Source organism: Brachyistius frenatus, unplaced genomic scaffold, assembly GCF_029030835.1.
Source record: "Brachyistius frenatus isolate BFR_SWC_R1_liver_20210118 unplaced genomic scaffold, ASM2903083v1 Contig_153, whole genome shotgun sequence".
Taxonomy (NCBI): domain Eukaryota; kingdom Metazoa; phylum Chordata; class Actinopteri; family Embiotocidae; genus Brachyistius; species Brachyistius frenatus.
The window spans coordinates 110,245-136,910 of NW_027210752.1; the positions used below are offsets into that span (position 1 = coordinate 110,245).

The 26,666-nt window shown below is 40.9% G+C and overlaps 1 protein-coding gene across 3 annotated transcripts in view; it reads right to left on the minus strand.

The window, feature by feature from the left end:
• Positions 1 to 5,210: 5,210 nt before the first annotated feature.
• ppp2r5cb (protein phosphatase 2, regulatory subunit B', gamma b) overlaps positions 5,211 to 26,666 on the minus strand; it is a 36,965-nt gene continuing 15,509 nt past the window's right edge. For 2 of the 3 annotated variants that reach the window (XM_069716157.1, XM_069716159.1), the window contains 12 exons: positions 23,284 to 23,394; positions 23,039 to 23,131; positions 22,776 to 22,906; positions 22,604 to 22,663; positions 22,330 to 22,438; positions 22,181 to 22,234; positions 21,430 to 21,600; positions 21,157 to 21,284; positions 20,935 to 21,036; positions 20,625 to 20,697; positions 20,075 to 20,191; positions 15,509 to 17,629 (listed from right to left, as the gene is read on the minus strand). In XM_069716157.1, coding sequence (XP_069572258.1) covers positions 17,498 to 17,629; positions 20,075 to 20,191; positions 20,625 to 20,697; positions 20,935 to 21,036; positions 21,157 to 21,284; positions 21,430 to 21,600; positions 22,181 to 22,234; positions 22,330 to 22,438; positions 22,604 to 22,663; positions 22,776 to 22,906; positions 23,039 to 23,131; positions 23,284 to 23,394 — 1,281 coding nt within the window. In that variant the 3' untranslated portion in view covers positions 15,509 to 17,497. Of the gene's footprint in view, positions 7,216 to 15,508; positions 17,630 to 20,074; positions 20,192 to 20,624; positions 20,698 to 20,934; positions 21,037 to 21,156; positions 21,285 to 21,429; positions 21,601 to 22,180; positions 22,235 to 22,329; positions 22,439 to 22,603; positions 22,664 to 22,775; positions 22,907 to 23,038; positions 23,132 to 23,283; positions 23,395 to 26,666 lie in introns of those variants that run through there. The other variant, XM_069716158.1, reaches the window with a different exon arrangement.

The following is a 26,666-nucleotide window of genomic DNA, read 5'->3' on the forward strand; positions in this document are numbered from 1 at the left end:
ATATTTCCCTTTTTTTTTTTTGGCAGCTGATTTGAGGATTTGAGTCAATCCATTGCAGATCCTTCCCTAGCCATATTTTGGAGTTGATTGACTTGTTTGACTTTGCTGTGTCACAGAGGAGATTAGATCTGGCTGACCAAACACTCCTGTGCCGTGCAACATCCGAGGGACAGGTAATGTAATCAGACTACGGGTGCAAACACAGATGACACAGAGTTTTATCAGATCACGGTAGTACTTGCGTCAGACAGCATGGTCTTCCAGGGGATCTTATTTCCATATAGGACCAAGTGATGCTGTGACAGATAAGGACCTTTTTTTTTTTTCCAGTAAATACAAAAATCTTTAGCATGTGCATTAAGATATTTCCTGTATCCTTCAAAATCAGAGCATACTGGATGCAGGTCATTTCAATCTCTGTCAGAGTAATAATCTTATTCGAGTTCATTTTCAATCACTGTGCTGACAAACTATTGATGTCCCTTATTGTGATAAATACATGGAAGACTTAACAGCTCCTAAGATGAGGTCTGTCTAAGAGGAGGACAGTTTCTCTTGCGATAAGTTATCTAAGCAATGGTGCTCTGACTGTATTTCAACAGCAACTCATGAGTCACAAAATGTGACTGAAATGTTGTCTTCTCTCTGCATTTAGTTGGCTCCACTCTGTATTTAAGAAATATCATCCCGCCTTTGGCAAGTTGAACCGCCAACCACTGTAATGTCTTTTTGTGGCTTGACACTGTGAGAAATCATCACACTTTTGCCTATTAGTTTAAAAAAAAAAAGTCACCTAAGTAACCGTGTCTAATGTGCACTGCAATTTACAATGGCAATGTCCCTCTCTGTTGGCAAATATGTGTAAACATCACATTGCTTCAAATTAAGTGTAAAGTCATAATTGTTTTTGCTTAAATATTATTCAGGTTTTAAAATTACAGCACATTTGTATATCTCCCTTGAGGCAAAACAGTTTTATAGATATGAAACAAAATCAATCTCGACATTGTATTTGATGCAGCCTACAGGGCTAATTATATGTCACTAAAAACAGCAACTAAAACAGACCTTTTTTCCCCAGTCAAATAAAATAAAAGTCAAAGTTTAAAAATAAAAACAACAGACTTTTTCCTCATCTTACACCGAACTTAAAAGAGCAACAGGCAGTAAAAATGGACAGTATGAGGTTATCTGTCAGTAATATTGTAATTTTTTTGTTTATTGTAATTGTTTCTGTGGCACATTTTCTACATTTGTCAGACAAACAGACACCAAACAGAAGGAGTCAAAATCTTGCTGTGTATACATTTACTGTGTTATGAAATGTGATTTGATTTAAACCAATCAATTTCTTTGCTGTCTTGGCCGCCACACAAAAGATTTTGTAATCTCCGTGAAGCATTTCCCAATTAAATAAAGTTATTAACTGTTAAATAATGAACAAAACAGTCTCAACTCCTTGTGCTGGGAAATTCCAAGGGTGGAAAAATGCCAGAGATAAGATCTGATGGTCATGCAGCTGTTCACTTGTTCAGTAAGACTGAGACTGTAGTATATTTTGATGCAAAATCCTATCGAATCATCTACCACATTTGTTGGTGTATTTTTTTTTTCTAAAAGTGTCCACTTAAGGCCGCATTAATCAAGAGTTTTACATAAACAATGGATCAAATGGCGTTGTGTAAGGAAATTGAATTAAAACCCACCAAAGTTTCCTCAGCTGTATTGTGCGTTTTGTGTCTTTCAGTTCAGTGTTTTGGTTTTCTGGCCTGCAAATTTAACATCTTGGTTCAGTTTCACCCATCAACACTTCCTTAAAGTCGTGCAACCTTCATCACCCTAGTAACAGTAAACCGTCTTGAAGGAAGGAGGCGAACATCGGTCTTCCGCCCGACTCGCGTCCACCCATCAAGGTAATACTCCCATTACGTAGACATCAACTGAAATACGTCACTTCTCTGAGACACCAGGTGCCGTATTCATAAAAATGCCTAGTACTAAAAGTTGCTCCTTGTGATGAAAATCTAAGAAGATTCCTAGAATTATGATGTTTTCTCAGAATTTCCCCTTAAAGTAGATTAAAGTAAAGTAGATTTTTGTAAAGATGAAAGTTGTACACAAAGCATGTCAGCCCTGAAGAGAGCTCTTAATATGAAAACTTGTAGGAGCAGAGAGGAGGACTTTTAAGGTTCTATGATTCTAAGATTAAGATTCTGAAAATGTTTGTGAATACAGCCCCAAATTGTCATTATTTATACGACCACTAGAGGCCGCTTAGCTTTAAGACATAACTTTGGGTCGTAATAAACTGCTCGCACAAAAGAGCTATGGGGTCGTTTTTTTGGAGGACGACAGTTTCCTTTAGTCAGCATAGTTTTTCAGCCGCATTAGATTTCTGAAAAAATCCTGTAAAAAAAAATTAGCGACCAGCTGGTGAAATTATCAGGTGACAGAAACAATACTCCAGTTCAGTTGTAAAGTTGCTCCATGTTGATGGGCAACCATTTACTAACACTTTAACCTAATCAAATCAAGAAGGTGATCATCTGTCAATGTGTTGATAGCCTGTTTTGCTGCCAAGTGGCCAAAAAATACAAGTAATAATACAGCTATAATAAAGCAATACAGCTTCAAATCATCAACAACATTAATGTCATCCATCCAAAAAACAAAAACCGTTATCCATTAAAATGTATTTTTTCATCCGCATATTCAATTACGTTTAACATTTAACGTAGACTTGTTGTCATGTATTTTTAGTCATTGCTTTCTATGGTTAGCTCTGGAGATTAAGTATGTGCATGTTTATTATTTTTTCCACCTGGCTCCACCTCCTACTGAGAGACCACAAGAGGCAAACCTTTGGGCTATAAGAGGTCAATTTTTGGTGCCAAAAAAAACAGCACCCCCTTCTGCTCTGCCTTAAGCACTGACTTATTATGCTGAAATACTCCCTGCTGGTAAATTAATTAAATAAAATGATCATTATTCAGACAAGGTAATGTCTGGCAGGACATCAAATGCCCTGTTGAAATGATATCGCTTCATCCAGCCAATCCCATGACTTTCCATTCAGTTGCGTGCTCTTGAAGTCATATGATGTAGAAAACAAGGTTTGCAACCATGGGACAGTGTAGCCATGTGGAAAGATATTCTATGACACACTTTAGGACTGACCTCAGCAGCCCTTTGGATAACTTTTATTACTTTAGCTTTTGGTTTGGTAGAAGAATAAAAGCAGGAATTTGACTGTTCATCAGGGACAGGTTCACCTTAATCTAAAAGTTCAATAAATATCAGTGGCGGCTTCGATAGCTTTAAGACTGATGCAGGACAACACACCTGAGCTCAATAAGACAGAAAAATTGAAGTCTGAGGTTTGCGAAGCAGAGATATTAGTTACAAAGAGTGAAGTGTCATATGTTCTATAGAACTGTACAGACAATATAACTTGGGGAAAGAACATATACGAATAATAAACAGAATGGACTAGACGATAACCCAAGGGGGATTTACAGTCATATTCATATACTATGCACAGCACAGAATAAGCAATAATAATAAGATTAAAAGAATCACAGGAGCGGCGAGGAGTCATTTCCTGTGGGGAGGTGACCAGAGATGACATGATGCTGGTATTTCACTTTCATATGTTCCTATTATTGAAAAGTTGACACTGACACGAGCAGAACTTTCTCCCCAAAAACACAGCGGTATAGGTGGTCTGTGCAAGCAGCTTAATACGACTTGGATTTGCAGTTATTGCGACCTCTAGTGGACGTAGTACTTATGACAGGCGCAAAGCAGGAAGTCAGGTGTAAAGAGTCAGATGTTGGATGGATAAAACACAGGAAGTGCACGCAGGAGACTGCCGTTCATGTCCTTTGTGAAAACAAAAGTCAACGTTGACTTATTTTAACTGAGGTACGTACGTTAACTTGCGCACCTTTATTCAATGCAACTTTTGAGATATAACTCAACATATTTAATGTCATTCATGGAACAAAAACACTTATTTCAATGCAAACAATGATCTTCTCCTCAACCTGACCAAACTGCGACCATTTCACATGTTGTTGCCATGACGACAAAGCTTCGCTACTGTCACTGGTACTCTCCAACAATCAAATATGTCTAATTGGCAAATGACCGAATTTTGTTTAAGTATGTGGCAAGCGGCAACCAGCAGTGACGTCGCCCATTGGTTTGTGAATGGTTGTTGTGAAGCCTGGAGTTTGTAACGTGGTCGGTGCCATCTTGCTTGTTCGGAGCGTTTGGAGCCGGGAGTGACCATATTTGGGCGAGCTGCAGGGGAGAGGGGGTCCGACTCGATCTGATTGGAAACCTGCCGATACCACGTCCCGCCCAGCGATAGCTGTAACCTGACGGTTCATGATATTTAAGCCTGTCGTGAAATTATACTCATACAGTATGTCCAACTTAAAGAGGTCTTGGATACTGATATCACGTCTTCTCCGTTGACTAAAGAGACATCCTTATAAGTGCCATTTTAATAGATGATGCTGATGTTTTTAACAAATTAAATTTAATGTGCCTTTCCATCTACTACTGTTATGCAAATGCTTTCGGTGAATCACATTGAAAAGATGGATAATGACGGTGTCATTAAGCCTTTGCAGAAGAAGGGATGATGTAGTTAAAGGAGTGCCAGCCAAATTTCAAATGATGGAAAACCATGTGTTTACCCCACTGGTCAACATACAAATTAAAACCAGTGGATAAAAATGATTTCAAATCAATTTTGCACTAGCAAGACAACCAACTCAACAAATGAGGATGGAGGATTTTAACCCAAACCCCAACTCTTTAAAGAGGGATCTCTTTGCCACCAGTACAGTGAACGATAGACACCACTTCTCTTTCAATACTGTACATATGATGAGTAAAGATATTAAAAAAAAAAAAAAAAAAAAAAGGTAACCTGTCCTTAGACTAAAAATTGAATTTATGTAAGATTATGCAAATGTAGGATGAAGTTATATAATTCGGGCTAAATATGAAATACTGACATAAAAAATTTAAGGAAATAGCGCACAGCAACTTCCATAAACAAGACAAAATGTACAAAGGTTCAGCTGTAACCTTTTACAGTTAATAATAATAATAATGATGATGATGATGATAATAATAATGTTAATAAAATACATCTCTTAGCAAAGACTAGGACCAGAAGGAATCTAGCCCATCATTTTTTATTTTACCTTCATTGTTGATTTCTTTAAATCTGATTTATTTACTTTGCTCAGTATTCCCAGGAGGAGTAAAGTCTCTGATTGGTGACTAATGACATTTCAAGATATTTACAGAGATTTTTTTTTCATAGGTGCTTCTGGAATGTGCAAATTCACATTGACTCAGAAATGTGATGTACAATTTAATATTGAAACTAATAATTTAGTTAGGCTTGTATGGAGGATTAACAACTCAAAGCGCAAGAATACAATATTTCCAAATGTTTCCTGAAGCAAAGCTCAGCAACTTTTAAAAAAACATCGCTGCTCCATAAAGCAGAGGGTGCATCAATCAGAGAGGAGGCTGCTTTGGAGAAATGGTAAAAAAAAATAATTAGAGTAAGAACAATAGGCAGGAAATCGTAGGAGGCCAATGATGCAGACGATAATTTAGGGATGGAAACTAGATGAATCATTCAGTTACATTTTTTTTTTTTTCTTATGGAAAAAAATGTCAGTCTGGCAGCCAGTCACTCTGCATATCACCTCAGCATGGCATCTGTATCCTGGTTGCCATGGGAATGTGGTTGCTATGAGATCAATTTATCTAGGGATCTGGCAGTTGCAGATGTCACTGGGTGCTGCTCTCAATAACAAAGCCTTGGTCATATTACAGTTAAGGCTCACAGTCATTTCTTATTCTTACACTGCGACCGACTGAAAAGACTTTAATAAGTGCAGAAAACATCAGTCAAGTAGTCAAGACAATTTTGTGTACTTTGCTGTTGCCGAGAGGCTTCAGCTCTCTTTCAATCGATCTAAAAGAGATATCAAGATGCACTCTCGAGTTGTCGGCGTATCAGATGAACATCCGAAGATGCTCCAGCCTCACTCTTCTCTCCCACCCTGTTCCGCTTCACAGCCTCCTGCACGGCACACACGTGTGTGTCTGCACCGCCGACGTTCAGAATACCACCCACTCGCCCTCCAGTCGTTAATATGCCTGAGTGGCGCGTGAGAATCGATTCATCGCCCAGCTGTCATCTGTGTTTATCACAAGCGATTAAGAGGAGTGAATCCTCACAGGGATAGTAGCTATGGCAGTGGCTCAGGCTGAGCACATCAGGTGCAGGTGTGTCCCATTAGTGCTGACGAGCCTCTTAACGCGGTCCACCTGTTGTCAGTGAGCAGCAGCTGAGCTCCATTACAGTGGAAAAAGGTGGGGAAAAAAGCACTGACGGAGTGCAGCCTAATTTACTGATGCAAAAACTATACTTGTTTTTTTTTGTTTTTTTTTTTGCTTTGATAGACAACTATGTAACCGCCATCTGAAATAACCGTTGGCAAACATAATAATAGTCATAACTAAACTTAAATTGCCATTATTATAACGACCAGTTATAGCGCTCGACTATTGTGGGTAAAATGTGGGTCAAACACTGTTTTATGACTTTCACGTGTTACAATTTTAAAACCAGTATGCGATATGAATCAATTGTTTTGTTTGGTTTTTGTAAAGTGTTGTCTTGCAGTGTTAATCTGAATTCTTGTCAGAATGTTGGCCAGCAAGCGTTTACGAACAAATAACTTGCACGACAATTTGCTCAACCTTGGCCACGCTACCTGGAATTGTCTTCACATTACAATGCAGCGGTTTCTGTTCATACGCTCGGGAAATTAGGAAAATATTGTTTTATTTGTGCCACGTGACCAGTTGATCCATCTCATTTCTGTAGTTTGGTTCGTCACGTTTGCAGATGAGACACACTGGTTGTCAGAGCAGCAGACTGAGCATGCATCATGGTGGTGCTAAAACTGCAGCGTGAGATCTTGGCCCTGGTAAATATGCGTTCACTTGTGTCTTCTGATTAAGCTTGCAACTGCACAACGTCTTCATTTTGCTTCACACCGGGTCCGAACGTTCCTCTCGACTCTTAACAGTAGTACTTTGTGTTTTTGCGCCGCTGTTCCTCTGGGCAGCAGTTTAGTTAAGTTTTTTTTTTATTTAATTTGATCAGGGACCCTGTAAAAAAATACAAAAAAAAGATGCTTTATTCCAGGTTGTGGTGACAGGAAATAATAAAACACAGAAAATAAACTGCTATATTTGCTATAAATGGACCAACAGTGTGCAGGCGTACAGACACACACACACACACACACACACTCGCGCAACTAGGAATAAACACAAAATAGACAACTTGCTCACTTTCTAACAGATACTGTCAATGAGTGAGGTTTAATCTGATCAATGGATGTACTGTACTGTTACTGTTACTGTGCATGTAAACATGCGCACTGTCTATTTACTAAATACCAATCATGTATTCCTCTTCCAGTGTTTCACTTGATTTAGGAATTTAAACAACATCAACAGAATCGTCCAAAATCTTTTTTTTTTTTTTTTTAGACCGTAGCACGTAAACAGATTTTATCACCAACAAAATTTACAAGAGTTCGTATTCTTCTCGATTTGTGTTTCAGTACTTTTTCCTGTGGGAGCTCATTGAAAATTGATTTATCTTGCCCGTTTAACAGTGCTCCCATTGAACTAACCATGTTACTCAAAGGAACACAAACACACATAATCTCACCTGCTGCCCACAGTACATTCACCATGTGAGAAATATCTACATACAGCCCGGTATCACACCAAAGTATGCGATACACCCGTCAGTCCACTAGAGTGGACGGTGTCACGTTTTGCCTCGCCTATGCGTGAAAAGGACACGCACAATACGACCAGGGTCAAAGAAAGAGGTCATGTGATGGAGTAGAAAGAGTCAAGTCCAGTGAAGTCGGTAGATCGGTTTCTTATAGGTTCCTTATATAATGCAACATATTTAACTCATGTAGTTGATGCACGTTTAGTAACTTATATGACAGGATGTTTAAGGTCAGCAGCAGACTCTGAACAAACAGTAACAAGTGCGTAAGGAAAAAGACAACCGAACTTTGTTCGGCCATGATCTCAGGATTATCTGAATCCAGCAGGGTTTTTTTTTTTCCATGTTGTGTTTACTTGGTGAAAAATCTATATGTTTTGCAGAGTATGTTTAGGTGCGAGTCAGTGATTATTGAGCTTTAATCTGCTGCCTGGTGGACAACCTTCTTATTCCTACAGGTACACGCACAAACAGCATGGCAATCTGTGAACAATGCCATTGCAACTGCTTGCTTATGCAAACTCAATAGTAAACAGCAAGTGTATCCTGAGTCTTGCGAGGTCACTACAAAAAAAAAAGATCTGTTTATGAAATTTCTCTTCAGATCTCAGAGGCACTTTGAAATCTTGACCACAAATATCCCAAAATGGATTGTTGCACGACCGCCGGCCTGCACGGCCTCGCGTAACTCCTGCAGCTCTTCACACAAGATTCCCAGGGTTGCCTAAGGGAACATGTTCTCAGAAGTGCTTTCCAAGTCTACACAACATGTGCAGACAGTGCTCGCAAACAACCGTGACCTATGAATTAACTGGAGAACTAAGAAAACTGGTGCAAGCAGCAACTAGGACAGGACGCTTATCCTTCTTCCTGAGGGTCGACATCCAGCAGCTTATCCTCCCTCCTCCGCCACACACAGCAAAAATCAATGAAGACAGATTTTTCTGTGTTTGTGTGGGACACTCCAGAGACTGTGGCTCCCCTAAATCAGCTTGACCTCACTTGGCGGCCAGCACCTGGAGACACGTGCTCTATTAGCAGAGTAAAAGATCAAAAGTAGCTGCACCACTTTCATGGAAAGGATCACGAGTTCAGGATTATATTCAGTGTAATCATATTACAGTTTGTGTGCTTGTTCATATTTATGAGTAGTTTCTATTTACAAGAAACTGTAACAAATTGAGCTGATAGCATTTCTTTGAAAGTCTGTTTTTACATGCATCTCAAGTTAATAAAAAGTGCTTGAGATGAGCTTACAATTGTCTCCATGTGCTCCCTAAGTGCAACTGTAAAGGGTTACATGAGGTGAAATCCCCATTTTGTACAAATTATTGTAATCTGTGTGCTCGAGTTTATGAAAAACAGGCTAAGAGACAATTGACCCGTGGCACGTACCTCTTTCCACACAAGAAATGCAGAACACCCACAGCACACAAATGAAACCTTGCACATGCTGAGAAAAAAAAAAAAAAAAAAAATCATTCACTAGTGCCGTCTAGATAAAGTCTCTTATCTGAACATCTCCTTCTGCAAAAGGTTGCCTTCTTCACTTTCTGCATATCCATCTATCGCTCAGTCAAGTGGGAAAAAAAAAAAAAAAAAAAAAGAGCAAAAGGGTGTGAAAGACCTCTGTGTGTGTGTGTGTGTGTGTGTGTGTGTGTGTGTGTGTGTGTGTGTGTGTGTGTGTGTGTGTGTGTGTGTGTGTGTGTGTGTGTGTGTGTGTGTGTGTGTGTGTGTGTGTGTGTGTGTGTGTGTGTGTGTGTCGTCTGTTCACCTCCCTCCCTCCATATATCTCCCCGTGTCCTTCCTATTTGCGAATACAGCGCTGCGGCTCGCGGTGTTTTTCTGCCCCTCGCATCCCTCAGGTACGATATATCTGACCTTGTGTGACGAGAGCACCGAGGCTCCAGACAGTCAGGTGAGGCTGCACTGTTCTGGTTCATCTGCCCCACATATAGCCAGACGGTTACCTGCGTCGAGCCTTTATGTGTCTGCGCTGGCTTCAGCAGACAATGGGGTTGTCCCCAGGCGCCCCAGATACTGCAAGATAATAAAGGTTGTTTGTGTGTGTGTGTGTGTGTGTGTGTGTGTGTGTGTGTGTGTGTGTGTGTGTGTGTGTGTGTGTGTGTGTGTGTGTGTGTGTGTGTGTGTGTGTGTGTGTGTGTGTGTGTGTGTGTGTGTGTGTGTATAATCTAGACAGTCACAGAGGAAGACCGTCCTGCTGCTGTGCCCAGACTGACAGGCAGCAGGATTACTGCTGGAGAGGTTACCACAGTTTTTTGTTTTTTGTTTTTTTTATCTCCTGAAGTGCGCACACACGTGCACGCACATGCACGTGGAGCATGCAAACAAAACAAAACAACAAAATCACGTTGTTGTTTTTTTTTTTGCTTCCACAGCTTTAAATGTTGAATATTTCTAATCAGACAGAAGTGGGGCTGGTTGACAAATGGTTTTCTTATTTATCTGAGACCAGATCTTCAGGCCTCGTGAGCATCGGGATCCTGGTTGGATGTGGACCTGAATGGGATTCTGGATTTGGGAGTTTTATCCAACTGGCTCTTCTATTTAACCCTTTAAACCCATTTTCAGGGTAATTTCACTTTTAATCTCATATTTTGGTCATTGTTGGGGTTAACCATTCATACTATATCTTTTTTTTGTTTTGTTTTTTTAAGGGTAGTCTAGGCTATCCAAATTTTTCATCATTTAATTTGATAATACATTTTTTTTTTTTATATTAGCCTGTATATCAAGGGAAAAAAATGATTCTGGTTTATGAAACTGTTGTGTTTTTACATGTATCGCACCAGAAACTATTGTCAGTGGATATATCTTTTTGTAGTTGTGCCGAGGAGACGGTCTAGAATCTGTATATGTGCTGTATGCTGTGAGTAAATATGTGGTAATATGTGGTTAGTGCATATCAAAACAATTATGTCCTCACATTTGTGTGATTTATTTATAAGTATTTTCATTGTCGACTGGGCAACTGAATATTTTATCTTTTTATCCATTGATTGATTTTTTTTTTTCTTGTCTTGTTTTGTCCAGCCATCAGTCAAAAATCAAGATTTTATTTGCCATAACTGATTTCTAAGAAAACCAGGACAAATTCATATTTAACAAAGACGCAATTTGTTTAAGATTAAAAAAAATTATAATAATAATTAAAAAAAGAATTATAAGGTGAAAACTGTTTTACTCAAGTTAGCAGCTGTCTTTCCTTTGAATGAAAGAAGGACTAGTTGGTTCGTTGTTGCTCGGGTCATTCAAGAATTCAGATTCTGGGGACTTGATTTTTACTGACTGAGGTGAAAAGTGTTTCTGTGTGCTGAGTCATGGTTTCTTTATGGGATGTCAAATAATGAATGGACTTTAGCCCGTGAGCGACTCTGAAGAGGTTTTAGTCTTACATGATACGGGCGAGGAATACTTCTGAAGTTTGATGTTTCGCCGCTGCAGAGACAAGAAGACCTATTTCACCAAACTTTGTGTTGTCCTGTCCCCTCGAAGGAAGTTATTAGCCTTGTTAAAGCCGGATGAAACTAAAGGGAAGACGGCTCTATGTGTGTGTGTGTGCGTGCGTGTGTGTGTGTGTGTGTGTGTGTGTGTGTGTGTGTGTGTGCGTGCGTGTAAGGCAGGATGCCGGTCTGCTGCTGGGCCTGATCCCAAGTCCTCGGCTTTGATGCTGAGGACTTTGAAGTCAAGGTGTCAAGCATCAAAGAATCTAGGACTGGGCTGCACCCCAACCCGCCGTCCTCGGGGGGAGGAGGGAGGTGTGGGTGTGGGTGGTGGTGTGTGTGTGTGGGGGGAGGGAGGGGGGGGTAAGACGACGACTGTTGAAGAGCAAGGTGCCACTCGCAGCTTAGCTCAAGTGGCTTCAGGTGTTACAGGAACGATGAAGACGTGGATACAGGACCGTAGGGCTAAGTTGGATCTCAGACCCCCCCCCCACCACCCCACCCCACCCCTGTGTGGTGTGATGAGTCACTTTCTGGCTCCTCACAAACACCGCACACACACACACACACACACACGCACGCAGGTACACACAGACGCACCCACACCAGACTTCCGACTACAGTAATGCAGCTGTAAAGCTTTTCCGAAAATCTGATTGGATGCAGTCACAATGGGGGTCGATGCTTCAAAACTTTTGAGGACTGTTTCCATGGCGATAGGTGCTGACATCTCCTGTCGTGACGAGATGGGGTTTTTTTTTTGCTTTTTTTTTTTTTTTGGTTGCAAGGACTGGGGGAGGGAGAGAGGGAGGGAGGGAGGGAGGGGGAGAGAGATTACGCAGCAAGATTTGAGCGCTGACAGTCAATGGAGGCTCGTCAGAACATCCTGATCAAAAACAGAAAAGAGAAAAGGGAACACACCATATTTCAAGTGAAGAACTACGAGACGACGACGGCTGCAGGCGAAAACAGTGAACTCATGTGACCTCATCCGAGAGGAGAGGGAGCGATACACCGAGGCTTTTAACCACCCACAAAAAACAAAACAAAAAAACAGACGTATTTTGATTTTTTTTAATGACGCATCCAGCCCAGAGGAATATTTCCTCTTAGATAATTGGCGTACAATGTGTTGATAATGACGCAAATTCTTTTTTTTTTTTTTTTTTTTTGTGACAGACAATTTGCATCCTCATTAGGGGAGGAAACAAGGGCTACGCTGCCACAGTATTACATATCACAAAGTTTGTTTGCAGTAAATTACAAAAGGATTTTTGATCCTGGGAAAAAAAAAAAAAAAAAAAGGCTTCTGTCGAGCGCAGTGGAAGCGTGAATTCATCAAATTAAATACACGGTAATGGATGTATTTGCAGGGTTAAAAGCCCAAATCCATGAAGGAGTCTTTTTCTCACCGCGTCGTCAATGTCCTCCAGGCGGAAAATGCGCGAGTCTATTGGTTTCATAAATGCGCACGGGTTCATTTGGGTTCAGCTCGGGAGTCCCAGCAGGGGTGCCAGACACAAGTGGGTGAGTGGGTGCCAAACCAACGCTGTTGTCTTCAAATGAATAGAGGAACTTAAGCGACCTCAGACGAGCCAATTTAGAGAGCGTTCGGGCAATTATGAATGGCTGATGGCAGCACCTAGCAACATCTATAAAAATAATAATAATAATAATAATAATAATAATAATAATAATAAAATAAAAAGTAAGCAGTGTCCTTCAAACGGTAACTGCAACGCCTCTGATGATAAGCAGAACATGACGACAGTTTTGTCCGGAGCGCATGAACTCATTGATGAAATACAGAATTTTAAAAGAAATGAGTTCAACCATTCAGGAAAAAAAAATATGCAACAAGGCTTATTCTTAATATTGGATGTAATATAGTTCTATGGTCAAACAATGAAGACAGGATTTTAGGCTTGTTTGTTTAATCTCACGTAGTTAATGGACACATTTATATCGCCTAATAGGAAAGGACATTTCATTTGGAAAGTCAGCTTTGTTGCAAATTAAAAGCTGAAAATACCAAAGGTAATAGGACAATACTCTACACTCAAACAATAATATCTTGAATGAACGCAGTTTTAATCATGCCATAAATTTTCATCCAACTAAATCAAGTGGTTTTTTTTTAAGTCTGTCTTGTTTATGTTAAATTAATAAATGACACACATTTACAAAACATGATACATTAATATTATGCCAACACATTCCTATTTAGCAAGCCAAACTTGTGGCTATTGATTTGTGTGCGTGTGTGTGTGTGTGTGCGTGTGTGTGCGCGCGCAGTGTTTGTCTTCAGACATCCAAGTTGTAGATGTTGTTCCAACAGCATTTGAATGCTAATAGAGAAAACACTGTGGAAAATGCATGAAGATCCATAACGTGTAGATTTAATCTGTTCAGCACTGCGGCATGGTAAAGTATCGTTAAATGATTAGAATAGGCTTCTTAAAAGGAGATGAATGTCGGGCTTTCAAAAGGAGTTTCCAAATTTAAATGCATCCTAGTTTTGTCCAGCAGATGGCAGCAAAAGACCGTTTTCATTTCAATTTGTAAACTTGGATCAGGATGTTTGGTCTCTCTTAGTTTTTCATGTTTTTTTTAGTGGTTCATTAAAAATGAGTGGGATGTTTAAAACCAAATATGAAAATATTTGTGAGTGCTTTGACAGAGTTTTAAGGGACTAATGTTACTTGTTGTATATTCATTCTGCTATATTCTTCTTTAAAGTGCAGATTTTTTTTTAACTTCTTGAGAAACAATTGAATTTAACAAATTCTGAAGATTTGGGTCACGTAATCTGAGCTCATGATTTTGTTTAAGGCTTGATTTGGGCTTTGATAATGTATGATTTCCAACTTGAAAGTTTCCATTTCCAAAATGACAGTTTAAGACATTTAATTGGATTAAAAATAAATAACAAAAACAGGCTTTTAAACAGACTCAAACTTACAAATAAACACTAAAGACACAGACTTGAGTTTAATTTGAAATCCACAAAAGGAAACTTTACTTCCATTCATCTTTTATCTACACCCACTTTATCCTAGAGGCTCATGGGGTGGTCCAACTCCACAGAGGAAGGTCCCAAAGCCAGAAACTTCTTCACTGTCGAACGAACAGCATAAAGACTCTGGGTTTGAACAAATTTGACATAGAACTGATTATCTTTTCAAACACATAACCAACAGAGCTTCGTTGTCCGTTTTAGCTTGTTGCGTGTCGCCAAGACAGAGTGAATGTGACCAATAATGACTCGCAGAACAGTTTCTTTTTTTTTTTTTTTTTAGGATGAAAATATAAAACTCACATGTTCTCTTTATTTGCTGTATATAGATAAGATGTACACCACTGGAAATTTGGATAAAAGCACACATAAAAAGCTTATTTTTGTAGGATAAACACATGTTTGGAGGTGAAAAAACAAAAACGGGAAAAGATGTCCGATTACAAAGATAAAAAACTATCCGGCTTTCTAAATGTAAATAGTTACACGTGTTGAACTCTGTTCCACAAACCGACTGTCGCTAATAACCTCTGTATTCTGTACACGGGGTACTTTGTACAAAATATGAACTCTACCATTTAATAATAGATATAACATAAAAGTACATTATATGTACAATATTAGATGAAGCCATTTAGTATGACACGTATACTAAAGGACACTTGCAATAAAAAGATCTCTTAAAAGAAGAAGAAAACAAAGCTTATTTAAAATGAAGAGAGCTCCGGAGAAGCCAGCATGAAAATCATTTTGGAGAAGAACAGCAGTCACCGATGGGACGCCAACACTGGGCTCTGGCGGCACGACGTGACGACAACAGGTGGAAGATTATTTGTAGGGGTGGAGTCCCTTTCCTTACATCAAATCCACTGGAGAAGTCAGGGGGCAGAGAGGGGTGGTGGGGTTTTGGTAAAAAAACAATTTTTAAAAAAAAAAAAGCCTTTGCTGACTGTTGTTCTTCAAGTACAAGACGGAGAGAATTATTTATATTTTGCACATTCAGTTGAAACACTGACGAGAAGTTCTGCAGGCAAAGGAAGAAGAAAACCACAACAAAAAGGAGGTCGCAAGCATCCAGAAGCAGATCAAAACAGATGTCCGAAGAACAAGAGGTCCGGGGGAGAGGGGGGGGGATTGTTGTTGTTGTTGTTGTTGTTTTACTGTGTGTGTGCAGGTCTGAGCAGAAAGGGGTCGGAGAATGGTACAAAATCAAAAAAGTGGAACGGGAGAGCGGAAAAGTTACAATGGGAGGCGAACGTCCTCTTCCTGCGGAGGCTAGCTCTTCACGACAGGCATCGCTGAGGGAGGGGACCCCACACACCGACAAGACAGCATCGCGGATTTCAATTCTTTTACTCGTTTTGCGTTTTCAGTTGTGTTTCTGTTTTTCTTTCAAGTTTTATCAGGAAGTGCTTCACTGTGGGGGGGGGGGGGGGGGGGGCGACCACGCTGCCTCTGCTCTCTACGCTTTGAACTACAAAAATCAACTTGCGTAGCTTCAACAAGGCATGCGGTGGAGTCCGAGCGGCTGCAGGTGTTCCGAGTACGGAACTTGAAGAACGATGTCGCAATATTTCTTTTGATTGAATGATCTGCCATTTTAGCTCACGCTCCTACCCGATTCTCAGCTGAGCAAATGTCTCCCCCCTCCTCCCCCCGACGACAAAAGGCACTGTGAAAAGGAAGGCTTGTGTTTGACCTCTTCAAACCAGACGTAACCTTCTCTACGAAGCAATCTAATTTCCGTCTCATAAATAAAAGGATCTTGCTCGAGAAGAGTAGAAAAATCGATCCCCATCAGCACAGCCTCAGCCCCCGTTTGACTTCTCTCAACACAGTCGTACTGTGGAAACCCCCCCCAGACGAGCAACTGCATCTCTCCAAACCTCTCATAAGCCTCACATGAATGACAGTGACTTGTACTGAATGCCAGTAACCATGTTGAACACACTCCTACGGTGGCTGGATGTGAACGGGCGACTAAAAATAAATCCCCACAATCCCCTCTCATGTGACCGCCGCAGCAGACCTGGCTCGGCCTGGGCCGATCCCAGGGACCAATCAAACGGATCCGAACATGTAATGAAACTATCTGAGCCACGGAGGAGCTCCGCGACTTGTGCCGACTTATAGCCAACACAATTAAAAAAAAAAAAAAAAAAAAAAAAAAGAAAGGAACCGCAATAATGAGAGACGTTGGCACCAAACTAGGCTTCAACACAGGAACAAAGACGTGTTAGAAGAGAAACCTGGAACCCGGACCTCCGTCAGGCCGGTCCTGTTTGATGAACAGAACTGTACGGTAATCCCGAGTCGCCCCGTTCTGACGAACAGAACAATCTATTAATCTTCACAGCTACTGGACAATGAAATGATAGCAAGCAACAGAACAGTTACAGAGACAGGAAGTGTTTTTAAATCTGAGCTGAGCTCCTTAATATACTATATAGGGAAAAATATAAACGGCTGTCTCAATATTAGGAGAAAAATAGCTAATATTAAATATATAGAAACAACTGACATTGTCTCACCAATGGATGCTTTTTTTTTTTTTTTTTTTTTTTTTTTTTTTTGGACGGGGTGGGAGGAGAGGGGGTGGGGGGGTAAATTAATCCAAAGAAGTCCTCCTTGTGGAGGTTACAGTTGGGGGCTCATTTAAATTGTACAAGCACCTGACATCTATAAAGAAGAGCGAAGACAGCTCACACTCACACAATGAACAGAACACCTGAGAAAAATGATCAGCAGGGGGCAGCACTGGACCCCAAAACACAAGCTGAGAGGACAGGAGAGAAAAAGGAGATAAAGACACGACAGTATCTCAGGGGAAACGGTGCATGTCGTGGTCATGCAGGACCGTCCAGCACACCACAGACGTCTCTGCTGGACGACAACCGGGTGGGGAGAAAGGGACGGGGAGGGGAGGGGGAGATCAGTAAGGACCGAGCACCGGCTTGTCCTGAAAAGCCAAAACCAGGCTTATATGTGTGGCTTTTATACATTTTGTGTGTCAGGTGGTGCTGGGACTGTTCATGTCCGTGTCGTGCCGGGCCGGGCCGAGATACCAGAGTTCTGTTGTTGTGCTGGCCCCACTGTGGGGGCCTGTGGTTCCTCTGTGGATGGCTGCTGCTGGTTCATGGTGGATCCGGGGTGGTCTCTTCAGTGGCCGTCGTGCGTCAACATTTCCTCGGCTCTTCGGTGCAGCTCCAAGGCTGTGACAGTGGAGATGTCTTTGGGGAGCTCTGATTTCCTCCGCACCAGTGGGCGTTCTCTGCGCTGATCTTTTTGGATCTGGACACAGAGACAGAGGGATCACAGGGTTTTCCCTACGTTTCTGGAGGGCTCCGGGGTCACATTATTTTTGAACTATTATCCTTTCAATATTTATTGTTAAAAAAAAAAAAATAAAAAAAAAAAAGCCACTTAAAATAAATGTTTGGAAGATTTATTGAAGCGTTAATAATAAACATTATAACGTCATGAACTAAAGCGGAACTCGGCAGCCAGACATGTCTCTGTTCTCGGTTTGGGAGTGGCTGAGATTGTCACTACAAATGACAATCGCTCGTCCACCTTAGCAGTCGGTCCACCTTATGATTGGGTGAACGCCATGTCGCCAACACCTTTCACTTTAAAAAGCAGGGAGGGGGGAGGGCGGGGGCTCGGCTCAGGTTTTAAGGAGTTGTAGCATTTATTGACGGACAAACAGCTCAAACTAGACACACACACAATGCTCTGCTCCGGTGTCCGGCCGTCAACCTACGCACTCTCTGCATAGTTTTTTTTTTCTTTCCATTTGGCTCAGGTGCTATAAAAAAAACAAAAAAAAAAAAAAACAGTCGGGCGCTGTGCCCAAGTGTTATAACAGTAGGGGAAACCCTGGATCAGTGACATCAGCGCCACGCACACTGCAGCCAAACTTCCCAGTCACTGAGCTTATCAACAGAAGGCTCTTTGACACACTGAGCACAGTGACATTTATTTTATCCTGTGACATCCTATTTCAGGCACCATTAACACACACGGGACAGTAAATGTCTTCAGTGTGATACAGCCTGATCTGTTGTCACACTATAGGTTAACACCCAATGCAAAATTAGCACCAGCATGGACAAGCCTTATTCTGCAACTTAAAACCTTAACGTGCAAGAAGTATGAAAATGAGCACAGTTCCATGCAAAGGCAAACAAATGAGCTCAAGGCAAATAATGTGGCTCATGAATTCCCCTGGTTTGTCCCCTCCCCGGGTGCACTTTGGGTTTAGAAGGCAGCTGGGATGATCATTTGTGATTCATGTGACCCCTGTCTGTTTGAATAGTTGGAATAATCATCTTGACAGAGGAAATTATTTATGGGACAAAGTGAGGGAGACTGGTTTTCCACCTGCTGTGTAATATTTCCTGAAATAGCCTCAAAAGTCTGAGCTGTGTGAGCTACAGAAGGATTTCAGTCTGGTGCCCAGTGACATTTAAAGAGCTGGAGAGCTTCACGTATGTTACTCAGACATGCAATTGTATTTGAGCATACTAAAACATATTCAAATAATTTGCAAACTACAAATTAAAACATGAAAACAGCTTCATTTTAATCAAATTTGACACACGCGCGCGCACACACACACACACACACACACACACACACACAGTTTGCCAGTGTTTGGTGGCAGATGACCCGTGTGCTGCAGCGGGTCTCCTGGATGCAGTCTGGGCATTCAGCGCGTTTGCCGTAACGGCACCAGAACTGGGACATGTGATGCGTTCAAGTCCGCTGAACGGAGCAGCTTACCATAGGCCGTGTGCCTCAGCTGGCATACACGATGTAGAGTTGTGCGTCATTTAACATCATTTTAATTGAAGGCAGTCCACCACAAAAAGAGGCAACGGCTTCATATGAAATAATATAAAAATAGATTCTTTGAGCTTCACGGGGTTTTGTTTCACAAGGAGATCTTTCTCAACAATGCAAGCTTCCAGATGAAGCTAGATTTATGGCCTACAATACCTTTGATCATCGTACGCGCGCGATCATTTGTTTGCTCTGGCATTGCATGATGTATAATATAAACAGCTTATATTTCAAAACAATATTTATTGAACCTTGTAGAAATACTTATGAAAATATTTCCCGTGTCATGCTTCTTTTTTTTCTTCCACATAAAATTGTCAGGTAAGGAAAACACTATTTTCCGACTCCATAACTTTTCCAGGATTTCCATGCCTGGTACATCTTCTGAAAACAAATATGTATCCATATTTACTGATACACTGCGTTAAGCCAGACCCAAATTGACTTAATGAATAGAAAGCTTTACCCCGCCAGCAATGTTCCACTCAAGATTGTTTCCAGTGGTTGGATCCCAGTGGGCAGAAACCTCTGGTTCATTCTGAAACTACTAGAGCACCATATGATATATGATGTGCACCAAAACTGACCAAGCTGTAAACAACAGAATGTGAGCAGACTTTTTTTATTTTTTAAATGTTTTTTTATTTAAATGTTCTTTCTCCGGCTTCAATTCCTCGATATTTGTTAGCGTTACCGTTTACGTCGCCGCCACTGTTGGAAACACATTTAGAAGCAAATGCTTGAGTTCCAACGTCATCGCACGGAGGCACTAGTCACTAACTGGTAGCAGTGCGAACCTTCGCGCGAACAAAGTTTCCAAACGGTAGTCACTGCCAGGTCTGAAGCTTTTAGCAACAAGTGAGCGGAGCCTGGCTAACACTGCACACTGACCTGTATGGCCTCTTCCTGTACTGCTTTCTTTAACATGTTGACATCGTCTAGCAGCGGCCCGTCTGTCTCCATGTCCATCGGACCGTCTGATCCTATCGAGTCAACGTACATCAGAAACTGCACACAAGGAAGACAAGAGAAGAAAAAAAAAAAGATATGAAGAACTGAATTATTGACTGCTTTTGCTGTCAGACTGACAGGAAAGTACAAACTGAAGAAGAACGTTTCTGGTGCGTGTGCTGAATCATTCCAGCTTTTCACTTTAAATCTATTTAGTTTTCACGTTTACACTTGCTTCGCACAATCAATGCTCTCCCGTCTTGTGCCTCCATGCACAGAAGTGGGAACTCGCCAATTTAAAACGCAACTTATTTTTGTGACATTAACACGTAGTACAAATGCAACTAGAGCATACATCGCACCGCGGATAGATGTTCATCACAGACACAAATCTGTGTTGCAAGATAAGCAACACAATACTGAGATACAGCTTCAGCCAGTGTGAAGTCTGCAGCACTACTAGCATTGCTGGGTTATGATCTCTGCTCACCTGTGGGTTTGACTTTGCCAGATTCTCAATCTTCAGCCAGGCTTCTTCTCTCTCTTTCCATTTGGCTTTCTCTCTGACAAATCAGACCAAACAGACAAACTCGTGAGAGACAGAAAGATTTACTCAAAGACAATCATGAGAAATCGGTTAAGTGTGAGTTTGTGCTTCAGTTTACTTACCTGACTAGCCGTGATGACGGGTGCTTGAGTGGGTTTTTTTTTTTTTAATGATGTTTGTAATGTTGTAATAAGACCGAGGCAACCGTAGCTGCACTGGAAATATGGATGTAACGTCTCACTTGCTGACTTACTTGCTTTTCTCTGCCCTGAACTGCTGGGTGCAGTCATCGAACAGCTTCTGGTTCATCTCCATGAACAGTTTCAGAGCATTGTAGATCAGCCCGTGGATCGTCCTGCACACGCACGAGCACTTTGTTTATGTACCTAATATCATCATAACCCAGCATCTCACACACACACACACACACACACACATATATATAGAAAGGGCAGAAGTGTGTGTAGAGACTCACTTGTTCCAGTGGGTCTTGGAGTTGCGGTAAAGAGCTGGAAACATGATGGGTAGGATCTTAGCAGCGTTGTCACTGATCAGGCTCATGATGTACTCGTTGTTCCAGTAGTACAGCGCTCGCTCTGCCACCTGACAGCATGGTTTGTGAAGGTTTACATATGTACACAAAAACAACAAAACGGTAGAAAAAATACACACACACACACACACGCCTGTGCACACTTGTAAAGCAAACGAAAACACACATGGAGTGTACTGGAATGACAAAACAGACCTGAAAGTGTGGGCTTGACACACACTTGGTCAGCTGTCTGAAGAGGGGCTCCATGACTTTGACAAACTCAGAAGGCTCGATGACGTCCAGTATCTCCTCCAGTTCGTTGAGGAACATCACCTCTTTTGGACTGTGGGTCTTTGGCCAATACTTTAACAACGCCATTACCGTCTGCACACACACACAAACACACACATAGACAAACAGGCTTATTAAAGAAGAACAAGAATGTTTGCCCGCTGATTACAAGTCGCATTACAAAACAGCATCAGTGACAAACAACAGTAGACATCATATTTGGAAACACCACACAGAACATAAACGGTGTAGTCGATCTTAGCGGTGTTTTCTATCAAGTTTACATCACACCATTCCTTTGTCCTTCATTTCAACCCACTAAAATCAGCATACTGCACTGACAGTCTCAGCAAGCACATGTCCTGCTTCTTGTTTTGTCTCTTTCACTAAAACGTTTGACGAGTATTTCCTCTGTTCTTTACTGAGACTGTAAAATATTACATACTGCTTCATAAAAACACATAATAAAATAGTTATTAACATCTTTTGGATGACCAACCACATGGTACCCTGTTCAAGGGTACTTGAAAACCACAATGCAGCTTACTAATCAAATACCAAAACACTCCTTGGGTTTAAATTGGAATTAACTCATCTGGAGCAGACAGGATATTGAAGGGCAATTCAATTAACACTGTAAATGACAAAACCATATGAATAGATTAAATCTTACCGGTTCTGTGAGCGTGCTATCCTTCTCTAAAAACTGTACCACACAGTAGGCCAGCTAAGGAAACAAAACAACACATTCATTAACCCTGATATTATAATGTCTTGCTTATAGCAGGGTAAAGCTTAAAATAACAACGACAAAGTAGCTACCTGTGGGTGATATACACTAAGAGACTTGACTTTGTGTAAAGGCAGCAGGACTTTCAGCAGGAATATCTTGTGCTCTTCTTTCAATGGTAATGCAAATCCATTGATTATGCTGTAAGAAGAAAGGGAAGGAAAAATTTGCTCCAGTGTAAAAGAAATCTGTGTTGTAACTTCTAACTTGTAAAAACTGTTCCCGGAAAGGAATCGAAGGCAAAACGACTTTCTGAACAATAAACAGCAGCAACTTTGATGAGTGAGCGTCCCAAAAATATCTTACCTGCCTAGTATTTCCAGTAATTCTGCTATTCCATTATGATGTTCAGTCTCATAAATGAAGCTGAAAAAGGAGCGAGCACAAATAGCAGTTTGTCGTAGCGGCCCATTTAACAAGAAGGAAGTTACAGGAAATAAAACCCCAAAACATAAATCAAACTAAAATAAACACTCACCTATAAAATATGTTATTAATATGTTTCCTAATGTACGCTCGCAGGCCCAGGAACTTGCCATAGATGCGATGCAGAGTGGTCTTTAAAAAATCTCTTTCCCTGGGGTCTTCACTGTCAAACAGATCTAAGAGCTGAGAGCAAAAAAAAAAAAAGAAGGTCACTGAGACACAAATGCAGAAACCATGAAAGGGAAAGAAGCTGTCCTCTAACATCATGATGAAAATGCATCCAATGCACAACTTTATAACCATGCACATGCTCACCTGCATTACAAACCTCTGGTCAATATACTTTTTGGCTATGTTTGGTTGAAAGTCCGGAGACTCCAAGAAACGTAGGATGAATTCATAAACGAGCTGTGGGAGAAGAGCAGAGATTAAAAGACATGAAGGTAACTGCTGGAATTGATTTACTCTCATCAGCTTGCAGTGAATAAGGAACACTTTTTACTGTCTGTGTCGTGTGTGTGTGTGTGTGTGTGTGTGTGTGTGTGTGTGTGTGTGTGTACCTGTAGATGTGGCCATGCAGCCTCTAGCGTGGGCTCATCTTCTTCTGGGTCAAACTCTGCACCAGTGGGGTTGGATGATGGCGGCAACGTCCTAAACATATTTACAGAAAACTGGGAAACAGAAAGCGAACAGAGAGACCGTTAAGCTATTTGCAAACATTTCCGGGGATTCTCACTTAATTATACTATGTTTTAACGACCCACAAAGTTAGTATTTTCAATCTGTTCGAGCTACAAAATAAAATATCAATGCTGTGATAATATATCAAAGCATTGAAATGGAATCACTGAACACCAAGAAAAGTTGTTATATAGTTGGTGGCTCACAGCCTGGTCAACATTAGGCTGTAAAGTTGGTCTCCTCTACCTGCAGCCTCGAAGATTGAATGTTAGCTTCTAAAACAATACATTTGACAGAAGAATCACTGAATCTATCAGCCACAGTATTTGAGAAGCAGAAAGGGTTGCTTCACTTATACTTCATTTTTACAATTAACGACCAACCAGCTGTGGAGGAAACTGAGTGCAAAATGAGGAAGTGATAGGTAGGTAGGTAGGTATTTACTTTATTGTGAAGTGAAGCCTCTTTACAACTTTGCCGTGAGAAAATAAACTGGAACAGTGAGATTTAGTGGCTATTTTACTGCACAGATCACATTCAAAACGATATATGTCGAAACACCGTCTGAGAACAGTTGTCAGTGCTGCCTTTTGATTCAAATGTTTTATGGCCCTCATTTAGCTTATTTGATCATTTAATTTATTGTATTCATGCTTTAAAATATTAAATTTCCCCTCATCTACATTACTTGTCATCGTATTTTCTGCATTTCATCTTTATATTAATGTTCAGTGTTGTACAGCCTCTACAAACTGACTCATTAGCAGATTTTATGTTGCCTTGGAGGGAAATGCTTGGCTGTCTACTGAGAAATTAGCTCTCACAAAAAAGAAAATGATATCCAGTGCATCACGTATCGCCCAAAACTGCTTCAACGGACAGGTCATTAGAAACAAATCTGCCTTCAAACTGTAAAATGTTTTCTTTAGGAAAGAGAATGAATGAAAATGGACTGGGTGGTTGAATATTCCCTCTCGTGTTAGTCTGAGATTACCGCTTGTTTCGGTGACGATACAATTCCCCCAAACTTGGGACCATCCATCTATTTTCTCTCCGAGTCTATTCTCACTTCCTAGACGGTGCATTTAGAAAGTCCCTCGAGAGTGCGGTCGACCAGAGGTCACGGCACACTCACTCACCATCATGTTTATATTCTCAGCAGAAACCATTTCTCACTTTCCCCCCAGAGAACGGGACTAATGGAACAACTACTGACGTGCCGTGCACACGTGGGCTCAAGATACCGTTCCAGAGCTGGAGGTGTCGCACATCCTACGGATGAACGAGGGTTTATGAGGGAAGATAAAGTGTTAACATAAGAATACACTCTTTATTGCCATAACGGAGTCTGTCGTGTCAGTCTCTATTCTTTGATGATGAAAGCAATCAGTGGACTTCAAAGAGTCCTTGTCTTTAAGGGGACAGGGGAAACGGGCTGCCAGGAATAAGAATATATTTTAATGCTGATTTGGCAGCGCGGTTGCATGTTCGGCCGCATTGATCAAATAAAGCCTCGACGAGGAGGACGGGAGGAAATTTGCACCTTGATCATCTGCAGTTTACCGTGTGGCATTGAGGCAGGGCTTTAACTGACATCAAAGGCTTTGTTAATTTGGCTTGGGTAAGAGAGTCTGGCAGCGTGAACACATCGAGACCACAACCACAAAAACATTTCCAGTAAATATACAGTAGGAGCTCAATGACAGCCACGCTGACAGCAGCCCGACAGATTGAACAGGTTCAGGCTAACAAAGGTAGCTTCTGTCACCTCGTGAACGGTAAGAATCTTTAAACAAACACTGCCAAGTGATGACTTGAGGGGAAACTGAAATCACTTAATGGCTTACCAGCGATTTAGTTGATTTATTTAACCATTTTAAAAAGATGAGTTTGGTTTATGAGACAGATTTCGGTGTTTAAAGTGAAGTCAGTGATGCTCATGTAGTGTGGGGGGAGAATCACCAGAAGCCCCATGACACGATATTATCACCATACTTAAGTCCCAATACAATATTAATGTGATGTGTTAGAATTTTCTGAACATACTGTGCATTGCAATTTATTGCCTTTTTTTCAACAGCAAATTAAGTCCCCAAAGGAAAACTTTGAGAACATCCGTTTTATTTATCAAAATAAAGTTCTCGGTCTGTTTGACAGACTAAACCACACCGACATAAAATATCAATACTTGACGCCTCTATCGATACAATATTGCCAGGCAAAATATCACAATGCTTTGCCTATCAATTTTCCTCAACTCCTACTCATGTCAGTTTCCTATGACTCAACGAGGAAACGTTACCAAAAAAAAAACAGCCCACATGAAAAAGAATAATCTACCTTCACAACAAATAGATCATTACACGTAGGTTAATGGGATAAAAAGCAACCGTGAGGTGGCTCTTTAAGGTCAGAGGTGTCAGCAGAACCTTTTTCACAGGTACAGCTCGTAGAACTTTACAGACGATAAGAGAAAATCGCGTTTCACCTCAGTGACACTTGACAACTCACGAGCATGTAACCGAGCGATGCATTAAATTGACCGTTCTTTAAAACGAAATGACCTCCATGGCGACATTTATCTGAGCCAAGACAGACGGCAGAAAGGCACGATGTGGTTTCGGGAATGTAATGGGTGTCATGAACAATAGGCAGAGTAATATCGCGAGGTAGGGTAAAGTCTTACATCACTCATCACTGGTGATTATGACTGGCAATGTACTCGTACAAATTAGGAAAGGCCTTAATCTGAGGGGAGGCTGTGATGATGTGATAAATGTTCATAATGAAACCCTTCAGATAAAAGTATTCCGTGTTTTGTGAGCATCATGATACTAATGCTACTCAAAATGAGTTGTATGGAAACTTTAAGATCATTGTGACACATTAATCAATATTTTTGACTGTACAATTGTTGTGAAATATATGTTTTCATTTCTTACTATGAGCATGCGGACACAAGTCAGATCACTAAATATGAAAACAAGTTTTTGCGATAATTTGGAGTTCACGGTTCAAAAGACAAACCAAGGAAGGCTCCTCTTTACAAGAATAAGGCTGTTTGTTTGTAATGTGACTGCAAAGTCAAGCTCCACAGTAAGACAACAAATTCCAGAATAGTGTGCATAAAAGATTCTTGACCTCAAACATGAGCAACTGCACTGCTTTACATACAAGGACCATGAGCCTCCTCTGGAGTTTAATGACTCAGTAATCAGATAGCTAATGGGAGTATCCTTAAACTATACAAGAATCCCATTCT